Consider the following 14028-nt stretch of genomic DNA (forward strand, 5'->3'; position numbering starts at 1 on the left):
TCACCGCCTACCCGCCCCGCCCCTGACCTGGCCCGCCCCTCCCAAGCGCGGGCTGGCTGGCCCCGCCTCGCTCCGTTGCGCTCCTCCTTCTCGGCCGCCGTTACGCTGAGCTCCGCGGCTGCAAGATGGCGGCGCAACAGCCGGACGGTCCGGGTGGTGCGCCCGCTGGTGCGCCACTGGCAGGGCCAGCGGCAGAGGCGGACCCCCTGAGCCGCTTCACCTGTCCCGTGTGTCTAGAGGTGTACGAGAAGCCGGTGCGCGTGCTCTGCGGACACATGTAAGCGGCGAGCCCGGGCCTGGGCGGGGGGCGCCTGCCTGGGAGGAGTCGAGGGGTGAGGCCCCGTCAGGGAGGGTCTCGGGCGGCAGCGAGAGGACTGACCTAGAGGGGGCCTCTGCGTGGGGCTCTCCCGGGATCCCGAAGACCCGTGGAAGTTGGCAGGGCGCTCTTGTCTCCTGTCCCGCGCACTCCCGAGTATCCCTCTCTAGTGATGAGCTCTTCCTGTGTTTCAGGCGGCCTGTCGGCTCCTTCCCAGGCGCGATGGTGGCGTTACGCCCCGCCGCGGGTTAGGTAGGGTCCGGAGTCCGCCCTCGAGAGCCAAATTTCTCGAGTAGTGCGTGCATCGCCCCTAAAGTGCAGTGCGTCTGGCGTCATGCCCCGTCAGGTAATCCCGACATGCACTGAAGTTGAGAGACACGGAGCTGGACTGGAAGAACAAAAGGGAAACCGACATAAATCTGGCCAAGCTGCCCTTAGCTGTGAAAAGGGTTGAGAGTCGGCAGATAGGGATTGCCATTCCGGCTCACGTAGGTACAGGTGCGCGTCACGCTATCGGAAGGTAATTAAGCCCCCTTGGCCTGCGGATTGCAGACGGGCGTTGGGACGGCCCAAGGCGGTGTGCGGGGAGGTGTCAGCCCCGGCCCTGGGCTGCGGGAGGAGTGTTGAGTTTGGCGGGATTTGCATCTCAGCCTTGCGCCGTCAGACGCAGAAACACAGCTGAGCTGAGAGAACTTGGCCACCTGCTCCACAGCCTTTCTCAGTGCGCATCATGGGCATCGCCTTGGCATTGGTCTCAGGACCCCTTTGCTGGTCCGTAGGCACCTGCCCTGCAGCCATTTTGCAGGAGAGAGGGCTGAGGCTCTACACGGTGGAGCACGGTGGTTCTCGCCCTTCCTAATGCCGCGACCCTTTAATACAGCTCCTCATGTTGTGGGGACCCCCAGCCATAAAATTGTTTTCGTTGCTACTTCATAACTGTCATTTTGCTACTGTTATGAATCGTAATGTAAATATCTGATATGTAGGATGTATTTTCATTGTTACAAATTGCACATAACTAAAACATAGTGATGAATCACAAAAACAATATGTAATTATATATGTTTTCCAATGGTCTTAGGCGACCCCTGTGAAAGGGTCATTCGACCCCCCAAAGGAGTCGCGACCCACAGGTTGAGAACCACTCGTCTAGCGCTTCCCAGAAGGACGGCGGGTGTCTGTCTGCCAGCCCGAACTGTTAGCACCTGGTCACGTTGACTGCTTTTTGCTTCAAGTTCACGAAGCTCTTTCTGGCGTTGGGCTGTCCTGTTTGCAGTTCAGTTAGCCTGAAACTTCCTGTCCCATCTGCACCTCCCTCACCACTACCCCAAATGCTTTTCAGATGTCAAGTCTCAATGTGTTAACCTCCCTGTCACCAGCCCCATTGAAATCACCTCCAGTTTCTTGCACAGAGTAAAAGTTAGTGTCATACGCGCAGCAGCTGTTATCTGTTTTGCCCCATTTGTATCCCCCGGGCCCGGCACAGGGGCATCCATGTTCCAGTCTTATGTTCCACAGACTAAAATATTTGTATGCCCACTATGTGCCAGATTCTTGGGGCAAAGTAAGAAATCAGGTGATTCTGCCCTCATTAGAGTTCGCAATTCAGTGAATTGATGATAAGTACCAGCAAATGTCCAGACTATTGTGAAAATGCTCTGCAGTGGGAGGGTATTAGGAATCAGCCCTGTGGGTGGGGGGAGGTAATGGATGAATAAAGAAGCTTGACCCAGAATTTACCAACTGAAGAGCCACAGAACTTGAGGTTTTCCTTGAGCCAGCTGAACCTTTCCTGGGTCAGAGGTCAAGGGGCAGTTCTAGGATTCGAACCCCGACTCTCTCCTGTGCTCACGGTGCTAGTCCCACATGTTCACTTCAGTGTTGATTGAAAACAGATGGATGCCCCTCTCTTCAGTCTCCCTTAGTGCCAGCCAAGTGCTTTTTGCTCTGCCTAGTTGGTTTTTGCTAACTTTTGTACTTGGAAACTTGAGCATCACTGCAGTTCTGGCTGGATAGAGCATTTGGTTTTTATAAAACTTTATTTTGAGTCTAATGGAATAGAGCTGAAGAAGAGCAGGTGGCTGGGTGCCCAGGAGAAGGGACTTTCTACCTAGCATTGTAAACGAAGGGGGTGGGGCACCTAAGGGGCTGAACCAGAAAAAGGCCCGGGTGTAAGAAACGGAAACTGAAAGCAGGCTGGTTTTTTTTTTTTTTTTTTGGACATGATTTAGGGCCCCAAAGGTCTTCCTTTCCGCTTTCCGGACACCCCTCTGCACTTGGTGTCATCGCAGGTGGAACTGTCTGCGTCCAGGTCTGTTTGATGCTCTCCTTACAATTTTAGGTCTCAGCTCAAACGTTACACCTCCTGCAGGAAGCTTTCTGTGAATTACCCCAGCTGATCTCATTGCTTCGTTTTATTTCCTTCCTGTATTTAATCCCGGTCTGCAACTGACGTTGAAACTGACCTTTGTGGTTTTCTCCACTCTGGGCAGAAGCATTGTGAGGACAGGGACTTAGTGCAGGTCAACGTTGCGCCCTCAGTGGTGGGTGAGGAGACCCCTCCCCTGCTCCCTGCCTGGTCTAGAACCATGCCTGGCAGAACCACATCTAGCTCAATGGCAGAGAGGAAGAAGATTCTTGGAGACAGTGAAAAGCTGTCAGATGTGCAGATTACCTCTGATGATACGCCCTGCTTTAAATCTATGAGGCTGGGTAGGGAGCCCGGTATTTTCATGCCTTATTTTTCGTTCTTTCCGTGCACTTGATCTCGGCATCGCAGCCTGTCTGGGCTTCAGGACGGAAACTTGGCCATCTGTGACTTTCATTTTTCCTTCTCCGAATTCAGTAAGTTACCTGTCCTGCTGCGTCACTTCCCGAGTTCAGCCTCTGTTGCCTCGGTCAGCCCCTCACAGCCCTTTGCTGTCAGCCCTCTGGTTTCTACTTCAAGTTTCCTCTCGTCTTTCCTCACCTAAAAATCATTTTTAAACCAACAGCTCTATTGTCTGTGATAATCCCCGAGTTATTTTTCAAAAGCTTGGATTTGATATTGTTGATACTTTCTTTGCTTTAAACATCTGGGTCCTCACTGCTTCTGAGGAAAAGTGGTAGGTCTTTATTTCCTCAGATATCTCATGAGTCTTTTAAGTCTAAGGGTCTGGAAAATTCTTCCCTTGCTCTGCCAGCTGGACTCTGTCTTGTAAGGCTTTGCAGGCTCCCCAGCCCTGTCCTTCGGTCTCTGCTAGCTGCTCTTGGACGCGTGTTTTTGTAGGGCTTCGCGTTCACCTCTCATGATAGTAGCTCCTGTTTGTGGGGCATTTCATATGTACTACACACTGTACCGGGGGCCCCCAGCACTCCTGCAGGTGAGTACTATGCATGTCACAGAGGAACAGACGAGATTCAGGAGGCCCCTCCGTGCCGGGGCTGAGGCTGGAGGGCTGCCCCGTGACGCCTTTGCCCTGCATCCTAGAGGTCTGCATTCTGCTTCCGTGGCTGGGCCTGTGTGTCCTTCGCAGGACCCGTCCCCCCACTCTTATTTTTCTGGCCTAAGAAGATCCAGTATTTGAATGAGAAGTAGGGAGCAAGCTGTCTTTAATCCATTATTCATTGATGTGTTTTTAAAAGTTGATCCATTTTTGTCGTCTTGTCCCCACAATGCATGACTCAGGTTCTCTGTGTGTCTTGTTCTAGCTTTTGCTCTGCATGCCTGCAGGAATGTCTGAAGCCGAAGAAGCCTGTCTGTGGGGTGTGTCGCGGCCCTCTGGCGCCCGGCGAGCGAGCCGCGGAGCTCGAGCGGCAGATTGAGAGCACAGAGACTTCTTGCCATGGCTGCCGCAAAAATGTATGTGCAAGGGGAACGGAGGAGTCAGCCTTCCTGTGATGGGACGGGGTGCAGCGTAGCGCTGTCGCCACGTGGTTTCTGGAGTCAGAGCATGACCGGATGACTAACAGCACGTGTGCATGCTAGTTCTCTGTGGCAGTGGCTGTGCTGTGTCATTTTGTGACCTTACTGGGTGTTTGGTTTTTGGGGCTTTTTCTTTTTCTTTTAAGTTGTCTTAGTGTATTAGATATTTTAGCTTTGAAAATTATAGAAATCAGTTATCCCAGTTTTTTTTCCTATAAAAGACTCATTTTCCTAAAGCATTATGCAGAATTTTAATTAGAGTATAATTACAGAATAATATTTCTAATATAAAATTAAGTCAATGACTCAAAAATTATCTGCTGCAGTTTAAGAGGAGATTTAAAAATCTATGTCATTACAGATATAAAATTTAATCAACTTTTAAGCACTTGACAGGGAAGAATTCGTTATACAAAGGTCAATATGAAACATTTGATTATAATGGCAAGATCTCACGTTTGAAATGCATCCATACTCTTGTATAATCATATTAGAGCCAAGTATATTTTAAAATCTGTTATAACTGCAAAAGAGAAATGTTTTCCTCTTTTCCAAGAGCTATTCACAGGCTTATTGGTTTATAAGTCATCATGATTTTGTTAATTCCACACAGTACAAAACTATAAAACAATGTAGGGGTTGGTATCTGATTTCAGGACCCCAGCCCACCATGTTGCACACTCAACAAACCATCTTATTGGAAAAACAAACAAAAAAAACCCCCAACAATGTAGGCTTCTTCCCCACTCCAGAGATTACCTCTTTAAAGTGGTTCAATTTAGAAGGCTGCAAAATATTTTCTGCCCTTTGACAAACACAGATGTAGAATTTTTACAAAATAGGGTCATACTATAATATAGTCGTACAACTTTTTTTTCACATTTGAGACAGTTTTCTCACTAAAGGACTGTTAGGTAGCCTTGCACATCAGTTTCATTACCCTGACACCTTAGAACAGATGGCCATGGGATGCACATCCCTTAGAATCTCCTTCCTGTCACAGTGCTTTAGCACGAGGGGTACACGGCGGGGACAGTTCTGAATAGGGCTGTTTCCCGTCCCCTTTAACTGGAGCTCTGGTTGGCAGCTTGAAGTCCGGTACTTTAGCTGGAGGTGAGACGGAAGCATCATGGCAAGCCAGAGCTCAAATACTGAAGTTTGGGGTTTTTTCTGTATGCTTTTGATTTTCTCCATTTTAAGGATTAGTGATGGCGGTATTGCGCTCCATCTCCAAATATGTTTTCGTTCCCTGCATTTCCCCTCTTTCTTCATTCCTTACACGTGTTCGTTCTTTTTAGAACACCTGTGATGAAGCACTCTTTGGGTTTTCTTTTCTCTTTACTGCAAAGACTAGACTTTGTAGAAGTAAATAGAATTCAGATTTGGGGTTTTTAAAGATCGTTTGGCACAATCTAATGATTTGTACTTTAGGATTACTAGCCTCTGTCCCTTTTGCTTACATGGTCCCTTTTCTCTGCTGCACATAATGGAATTTAGTTCTTGGCTTGCTATAAGGAGATGAGTTTAAATGCTAGTTTGGAAAACTTTAAAAACTTCCCTGGGTCTGGAGTGTGTCTGAGCAGAGAGCATATTGTGAGTAAAGCAGACCTCTAGGAAAGTTAGTGTAGAGTGGAAACAGATGTCCTGATGTGGTTAAGTAAAACATCAGCCTTTTTTTTTTTTTGGTGTTTTTTAAAAGATTTTATTTATTTATTCTTAGAGGGGAGGGGAAGGAGAGAAACATCAATGTGTGGGAACATCAATCAGTTGCCTCTCACATGCGCTCCCTGACCAGGGACCTGGCCCCCAACCCAGGCATGTGCCCTGACCAGGAATCGAACCAGCGACCTTTTACTTTGTTGGACAGTGTCCAACCAACTAAACTACGCAGGTTAGGGCACATCAGTCTTGATCTTAGCAGAAACCCTGCAACAAACAGGGATTCAGCCCTATCAGCACAGCTAGGGGACTGGTGAGATTGTTTGCCAGGGTAGTATAGGTCTAGTTTTCATCTTGCCCTTGCTTTGGGGTTATGCTGGGCCTGGTACAAGGTCCTGACTAACTCGTGGCCTCTGATTCTTCCTGTCCAAGTTCTTCCTATCCAAGATCCGGGCTCACGTGGCTACCTGCACCAAATACCAAAATTACATCATGGAAGGTGTGAAGGCCACCACCAAGGATGCGTCCCTTCAGCCAAGGTAAATGACTCAGTCACTCCTTTAGGCCGAAGTCATCTTTTGCTACAAAGACATGGAATACTTTGCACGTTCCGGGCTGAGTTGTATGAGTTTTAGAAAGTGGAGGTATAATCGTTAGACTGGCTAAAGCTGATGCAAAAATTTTTATGGGGGGTGGTATGGAGAAGGGCTCTGGTATTCACTTCAAATATGAGCTGTGCTGATAAGTTATTTTCAGAACACTTGACTGACTCTGAAGTAATCATCACAGGCCCTGTCATGACCATGCAGTGAACCTGGCTCCTTTTTGGAGGGTACGGTGGCTGAAGTTCTGTGGAAATGTACTCACGGAGGTGTGTTTCTTTTTTCCTGCCTTTCACCTTCCAGGAGTGTTCCAAACCGTTACACCTTCCCGTGCCCGTACTGCCCTGAGAAGAACTTCGACCAAGAAGGGCTTGTGGAGCACTGCAGGTTATCACACAGCACGGAGACCCAATCTGTGGTACGATTAGCTTTTTAAAAATATTTGTATGGGAAAGATGTCAGACTGACAGAAGAATCACAGGATTAGTACGGTGGACTCTTATGTATCCTTTACCTAGATTCTCAGGTTAATAACATTTTACCATATTTGCTTAACCATACTTTATATATACACATTTTTTGCTGACCATTCGAAATACTTTATAGATATTATGACCCTTTGCCCCTAAATACTTCAGCATGTACCTCCTAAGAACAAGAACGTTACATTTGCTTTAAAAAATTACCTTTTTTTGTGTTTAATTGTCACACTTAGGAAATGTAGCACTGAGACAGTAATATCTACTATGGAATTGATGTTTAAATTTTAACATTTGTAACGTTCCTTGTATCAGTCTTTCCCTGCCTACATATTCTGGATCTGCGTGTTGGATTTAGTTGTCATGTCTCTTTAGTTGTTAGCCTATCTTTGTCTTTCATGACCTTGACATTTTTAACAAGGATAGGCAAATTGTTTTGTAGAATCTCCTTCAATTTGGGCTTGTCTACTTTTTTTTTTTTTTTTTTTTTAAGAAACAATGGCAATAATAGTGATCATTTTTAAATTCTTACTATTGCAAAGTATTGTACTAGTTTGGTTTTGTTTGTTTTTTTTTTTTTTTTTGTTCTTTTTATGTTTTAAAGATTTACTTATTTTTAGAAAGCGGGGGAGGGAGAGAGGGAGAAAAACATCCATGTGTGGTTGCCTCTCACACTCCCCCCCAACCGGGGGACCTGGCCCACAACCCAGGCATGTGCCCCAACCGGGAATTGAACTGGCGACCCTTTGGTTTGCAGGCCAACACTCAGTCCACTGAGCCACACTGGCTAGGGCTTCTTATTTTTTTATTGTATTTTTTTTTCACCCACATACCCCCTGCCCCTGGGCTTACCTGTTTCTTCATGGTTAGATGCAGGGGTGCTCCATAAGGGATGTGTTCTCTGGGTGGCATGCTAGGGGCCAAATGATGTCTGTTGGTTCCATCGTTTGTATCATTAACTTGGATTCCTTGGTGTCCACCATGTTTCTTCTCTGTAAAGCTACTGCCATTTTCCTTTGAGCGTAGCTGTTTCACAGTTGTGGAGAACGTGAATGGAAGCTGAAATTGTTAGGAAAGTGCTTATCAGTCCTTTGACATTTTATTATCAGACTGACGTATAATTTGTTTATTTAGATAAAACTTTTTTAGTATATTTTGATTATGTTGTTACAGTATCCCAAATTATTTCCCTTTGCTCCCCTCTGCTCAGTACCCCCCTTCCCTCCAGCATCCGATGCCCCTTAGTTCATGTCCATGGGTCATGCATATAAGTTCTTTGGCTTCACCCTTTCCTATATTATTCTTAACATCCTCCTGTCTATTTTGTACCATCTGCTTATGCTTCTTAGTCCCTGCACCATTCCCCCATTTCCCCTCCTCCCCCTCCCAGCTGATAACCCTCCAAATGTTCCCCATACCTATGATTCTGTTCCTATTCTGGTTTGCTTAGTTGGATTTTGTTTTTATTTTTTAGATTCAATTGTTGATAGTTGTGTCTGTTGTCATTTTGTTGGTCATAGTTTTGATCTTTTTCTTAAATTAAGTCCTTTTAGCATTTCATACAATAATGGCTTGGTGATGATGAACACCTTTAGCTTTACCTTGTCTGGGAAGCACTTCATCTGCCCTTCCATTCTAAGTGATAGCTTTGCTGGATGGAGTAATCAGGTTGTAGGCCCTTGCTTCTCATCACATTGAATACTGCTTACCAGCCCCTTTTTGCCTGCAAAGTTTCTTTTGCAAAATCAGCTGAGAGTCTTATAGGCATCCCTTTGTAGGCAACTCTCTGCTTTTCTCTGGCTGCTTTTAAGATTCTCTTTTTATCTTGAACCTTTGGCATTTTATATGTATCTTGGTGTGGTCCTTTTTGGGTCTAACTTGTTTGAGACTCTCTGTGCTTCTTGGACTTGGATGTCTGTTTCCTTTGCCAAATTTGGGGAGTTTTCCTTCATTATTTTCTCACATAAGCTTTCAATTTCTTGCTCTTCCTCTTCTCCTCCCAGCACCCCTATGATTCGGATATTGGCACGTTTAAAGTTGTTCCAGACATTCCGAAGCCTCTCCTCATTTTTTTCAATTCTTGTTTCCTCATTCTGAACTGGTTGACATTTTTTCTTCCTTAAGTTCCAAATCATTGATTTGAACCCCGGTCTTCTTCCCTTCACCATTGGTTTTGTGTGGATTTTCCTTCATTTCATTTAGCATAACCTTCACTTCTTCCCTTATGCATTTGCCTTACTTAAGCATATCTGTCAAGTCCGTGAGCATCTTTATCACCAGTGTTTTGAATTCTGCGTCTGTTAGGTTGTCTATCTCCTCGTCGCTTAGTTCTCCCACTGGAACCCTGATCCGTTCCCCCTTTTGGGCCATACCTCTCTGTCTCCTCATTCTGACAGGCTCCTGTGTGTGTTTGCCTCCATGTCCCAGGTAGAGCTATCGCTCCTGTTACATTGTAAGGGGTGGAACCTTAGGGATTTGTCAGTACAGGGTGACCTGTTTCCCCACGTTGTGGCGCTGTATGTGGGGGAGGGGTCTAAGAGGGAACAATGCCACCTGCCCAGCACTCGCCCCTTTTCCAGGCACCTCTCCCACTTGCGCACCGGACTGGCGCCCCCCTAGCTGCTGCCCTGGCCATCATTCCCTGAGTGGATGCGTCTGCGGATGTTCTAGGTCCGTGGGGGCCCTTCAAACAGGCAGGCTCTGCTGAGAGACAGCAGTTTCTGCCTCCGCCCCAACCCCCACTGGTCTGCACAGTCAGAAGCAATGAGGCTTGATTTTCCCTGGTGCTGGGACGGTGAGCTGCGTGGTCTGGTGAGCTGGGAACACTCCCCAGGTGTCCCTCCTGACTTTTTAAAACATGTGACTGTACTTTCCGCCGGCGTGCTGCTGCCACCACACCGAGTCCTCTCCGCCCAGCTCCACCCCTCCTACCTGTCTGGATGAGTATTTCTTCTTTATATCTTTGTTTGTTGGACTTCCATGCAGCTCGATTTTCTGGAACTTCTGGTTGTCTCTAGTTTTGAGGTAGTTGTAGTCCTTCTTAGTTGTGGAGGGAGATGCAGTGTGTCTGTCTATGCCTCCATCTTGGCCGAAAGTCTCTGATCTTTTAATTTTTAACAATGATATATATTTTTAAGATTATTTATTTATTCATTTTTAGAGAGAGGGAGGGAGGAAGAAAGGGAGAGAAACATGGCTGTGAGAGAGGAACATTCACTGGTTGCCTCTCCCACACTCCCCAGCCGGGGACAGAACCCACAACCTTTCCCCTTGCGGAATGATGCCCAACCGAGTGACAACAGTCAGGGCTAGCTCCTGTTGCCTTTTTTTTTTTTTTTTAATTCTTTAAAGCCCTTTATTTATTTTTTAAAGATTTTATTTATTTTTAGAGAGAGGGGAAGGGAGGGAGAAGAAGAGGGAGAGAAACATCAATGTGTGGTTCCCTCTCACATGCCCCGAATTGGGAATCAAACGAGCAGGCTGGCCCTCAGTCCACTGAGCCACACCAGCCAGGGCCTAATTTCTTTTTTTGGAAGAAAAAAAAGTTTGATTTTGGTCCATCTCAGCAGTGTTACTTTTCCCTCTTAATGTGATTGACAGACTAGGGCTTTTCTTTCTTTCTTTTTTTGGCAGACTAGGTCTTAGTACAGTTTCCTCCATAGTCGGCTTCGATTTTCCTGTGTATCTCACACTGCTTCTGTTGAACTGTGTGCCTGGTGTGATGCGCAGTCTTCAGCTCCTTGCTGTACAAGGCGGTGCAGAACCAGTCTTCGTGAGCATTTGCTGTTAGGTTTAGGCCTTAGGGCATTCTTTATTTCTGTGTTGGAAACCTTAAGATCCAGCTGGCCTTTTCAGGACTACCTTAAATCTTCTCTTGACTTTATTGGACTATCAAGTCCAAATTCTGGTCAGTACAGCCACTTTTTACCCTGGGCTCCCTGGGTTCTAACGTGGTGCTGCAACAGATTTTACCAGTGAACCCTCCCAACTCCCAGCTAGGGGACTGGGCTGGCTTGGCCCGTCGGGCACCCCATTTTTAGGAGGACCCTGTTGCTCCTAGGCAGGCACAGTCTCTAGTGGCTGTTCTCTGCATTCAGTTCCTGGCGCAAGCTGTTCTTCTTTCTAGAGGTAACACTGGATCCTGCTTTTAACTAAGTTGAAAGTATCAGGTGTGCGTTCCTTTCTTCTCTCTCCCTTTTTCTATCTCGGGAGCTCCCTGATCTACCTCTGAGGTCAGAGACAGGCCTCACACTGTTCCTTGTCCTTATCATTCCCTCTTTTGTTGAGGAAGAGACTCCTTTCTGAGTCTGACTCTTCTCTGCCTGTGTCCTCAGGTCCAAGCCAAGGAACAAGACTAGGGCCTGGCCCAGAGACAGACTCCCTGCTCCTGAGGCTTTCCCATCCTGTGTCCTCTCTGCCTTCCCCTTACACGTGTTTCCTTCCAGCACGCCCATGTCTTCCGTGTCTGGTTGGCAGGATTTGGTTCAGCACTTGCGGTTGCGCTCAGTTTCTCTTTCCCTGCAGCTGGCGGTGGTCCAGCTGCTGCTGCCTCTCCCGCACGCACCCTCACCATGACTTCCTCAAGAACATGCTTCCCGCCTGCTCACGTCCCGTTCTCTGTGACCCTCACCTCCTTGTCCTTATTTTCTGTAACCTCCTGGCAGTTTTAAAATTTTGTTTCTTTGTATGTAGTCGGTTCATTTGTACAAAAAGTGAACTGTAAAACCTCTCTCTCGCCTCTTCCCCTAGTCCTCTAGTTCCCTCTACACCCAATGCATGACAGAACCACTTGCCATTTCAGTATAATAGAAATAAACACAATATAAAAGCTAAACATCACACCATTGTGGCCTGCCAGCCTTTCAGGAGATCAGACACAAAGAATTGATGATTCTCATTCCAAAAGAAACAGCCTCATCATTTGATACTAATACTCATCTTCCTAACATATCTTCATTACATAGAGAACTCTGGAAGTTTCTACAGGCAGATGCCGACCCGGGATGGTCATTGCACCTACTGTCTTACTATCCCTATGAGTCCAAAGTAGATGTACAGTATGTATTATTTGGCTGCACTAGGCAAGGCAAAACACCCCAAAGCCAAGTTTTCAGCTACTTCAAGAGCTTCGAGTTGTAGTCCTTGAGAACTAATTACTAACTGAAAACAAATATGCACATAGAGACACACACGCCATTCACCTGCCTCACTGCTCATTTCCCATTTTTAAGTTAGCCAGAGAAGCACAACTATTTTGGTAATTATGAAAACTGAAACGGATGCCTAAACCCTTTGTGACCATACCTTCCTTGTAAACGGTGGGGCTCCAGCTCCGAGGCAGACCCCTTACGCCTGCTCCTTCCCCACCCCAGCTTCCCTCGGCCCCTCTTTGTGGCTGGCTGTTTGCCTGTAACACTGCCTCATGGCCTTTTGTCCTTGCTGCTGCTGCCCCGCTTCTGGAACACTCTTTCGTGTTTCCTTTGTCTTTCCCAACACCTCCCAGTCTTCCAAGCCCAAATCAACTTCTTGTAGGCGGGCTTTTCAGCCTGAGCCCCTCATCTGAGCATTCACTTTGTAAAAAATAGCACGTAAGGCTGTGTTTTAACTTCTGGGGACATTGCTCATCTGTCATTTCTTTGGTTTCCTTTGTGTCTTGGATAATTTCGTGTGCTGTAGGCTGGGCCCTCACTGGGCTGACACATAGTCGTGACCACAGTAGGGGTGACAAAAGGATGGTACCACGGCCTGAGCCCTCGCCCACCCCCACATGTCATTTGAGTCGAGTAGGAGACTGGCAGTGTTTCCGGGGACATGAGTGTGCACACGAAGGAGGGCCCTGGCCATGGACTGGTGTGTCAGAAAAGCCATCCTAGAAGGAAGGGGGTCAGACACAAGCCACGGGGGTGGGCGTCAGCTCAGACACCAGGCACTGAGACCGTGCTTCTCTGTTGGAAGGTCTGCCCGATATGCGCCTCGATGCCCTGGGGGGACCCCAGCTACCGCAGCGCCAACTTCCTCGAGCACATCCAGCGGCGGCACCAGTTCTCTTACGACACTTTCGTGGTGAGTGGGGCCTGGGCTCCGCCGGCACCCTCCCCGCTCAGGCCTGGGAGCCAGGGGCCCCCTTGTTGGGTTTTGTCTCTGAGGCGATGGGTTTCCTGGAATGGCAGCTGTGGCCTGGGAGCCAGGCGAGTGGCCACGGGCTTCCCTGTGTGGTATTGAAGAAGGTGGGCTGGCCAGCCCCCCAGACCGAGACGTAGGGACAGCCTGCGCCTCGGTTATTTTTCTTGCCCCAGATTTTGCCCACTTCTCTTTAGGTGTATGTAGTTTCCACTTGTTACAGAACCCGGTTCTGTCTCTTTTCCCCTAGGATTATGACGTCGATGAAGAGGACATGATAAATCAGGTGTTGCAGCGCTCCATCATCGATCAGTGAGCAGAGATTCTGCCGTCAGTCTTGTGTTCCAGAGCTTCTATTACGTGTTATGTGTGAAACTTTAAATATACAACAGACCTGCAAGTGAACCACGGTATTGGGACAGGTCACTTCTAACAGGGAACCAGGTTTCCAGTTCAGAGACCTCCTTTCCTTCGGGCTCTATCCCTGCTGTTAACCCTGTTTGTCACATGTCTTTTATCGCTTCTCAGTTACTTCCTGGAGCTCCCGCTTCCTCTTCTGGAAGAGAACCCAGCCTCTCCACCGGTCCTTGTTTCACACTTGTTCCCCTCACCCATTGTTCGTTTCTCAGGTCCTCTGGGCCAGCCAGGACCTTTGGGGTCATGAATAGCACAAGTGAGATGGATGCCTCCTCTCCTTGTCCCTGAGGGGTGTGAGCTCTGGCAGCAGTGTGTCTGATCGGTCAGGGAGCTCCTCCTGTGCTGAGGGAGTTCCTGTTAGTCCGTGGCAACGGCTGCCCGAAGCTGGAGTTGCCTCCCAGCAAACCTTGCAAAAGTCCTGCTGGAGCGACGGTTCTGGGTTAGCGTGGTCTGATACTGGAGGTTTTGATGAGTGATATTTTCCTGCCACTCCTGCACACCCTTAGAACGGACTGGTTCGGTCTTAAATGC

The 14028-nt window shown here is 47.7% G+C and overlaps 1 protein-coding gene across 1 annotated transcript; it reads left to right on the forward strand.

Moving 5' to 3' along the window:
- The first annotated feature begins 85 nt into the window (after nucleotides 1–85).
- RNF114 (ring finger protein 114) lies at nucleotides 86–13485 on the forward strand. Its single transcript, XM_090285315.1, has 6 exons — nucleotides 86–277; nucleotides 4007–4157; nucleotides 6312–6418; nucleotides 6785–6899; nucleotides 12916–13023; nucleotides 13331–13485. The coding sequence occupies exons 1-6, from the start codon at nucleotides 126–128 to the stop codon at nucleotides 13394–13396; spliced, it is 699 nt and encodes a 232-aa protein (XP_090141441.1). The 5' UTR covers nucleotides 86–125; the 3' UTR covers nucleotides 13397–13485.
- The last annotated feature ends 543 nt before the right edge of the window (nucleotides 13486–14028 follow it).

This window comes from Furipterus horrens, unplaced genomic scaffold (assembly GCF_987537825.1).
Source record: "Furipterus horrens unplaced genomic scaffold, mFurHor1.1.pri manual_scaffold_8, whole genome shotgun sequence".
In the NCBI taxonomy this organism is placed as follows: Eukaryota; Metazoa; Chordata; class Mammalia; order Chiroptera; family Furipteridae; genus Furipterus; species Furipterus horrens.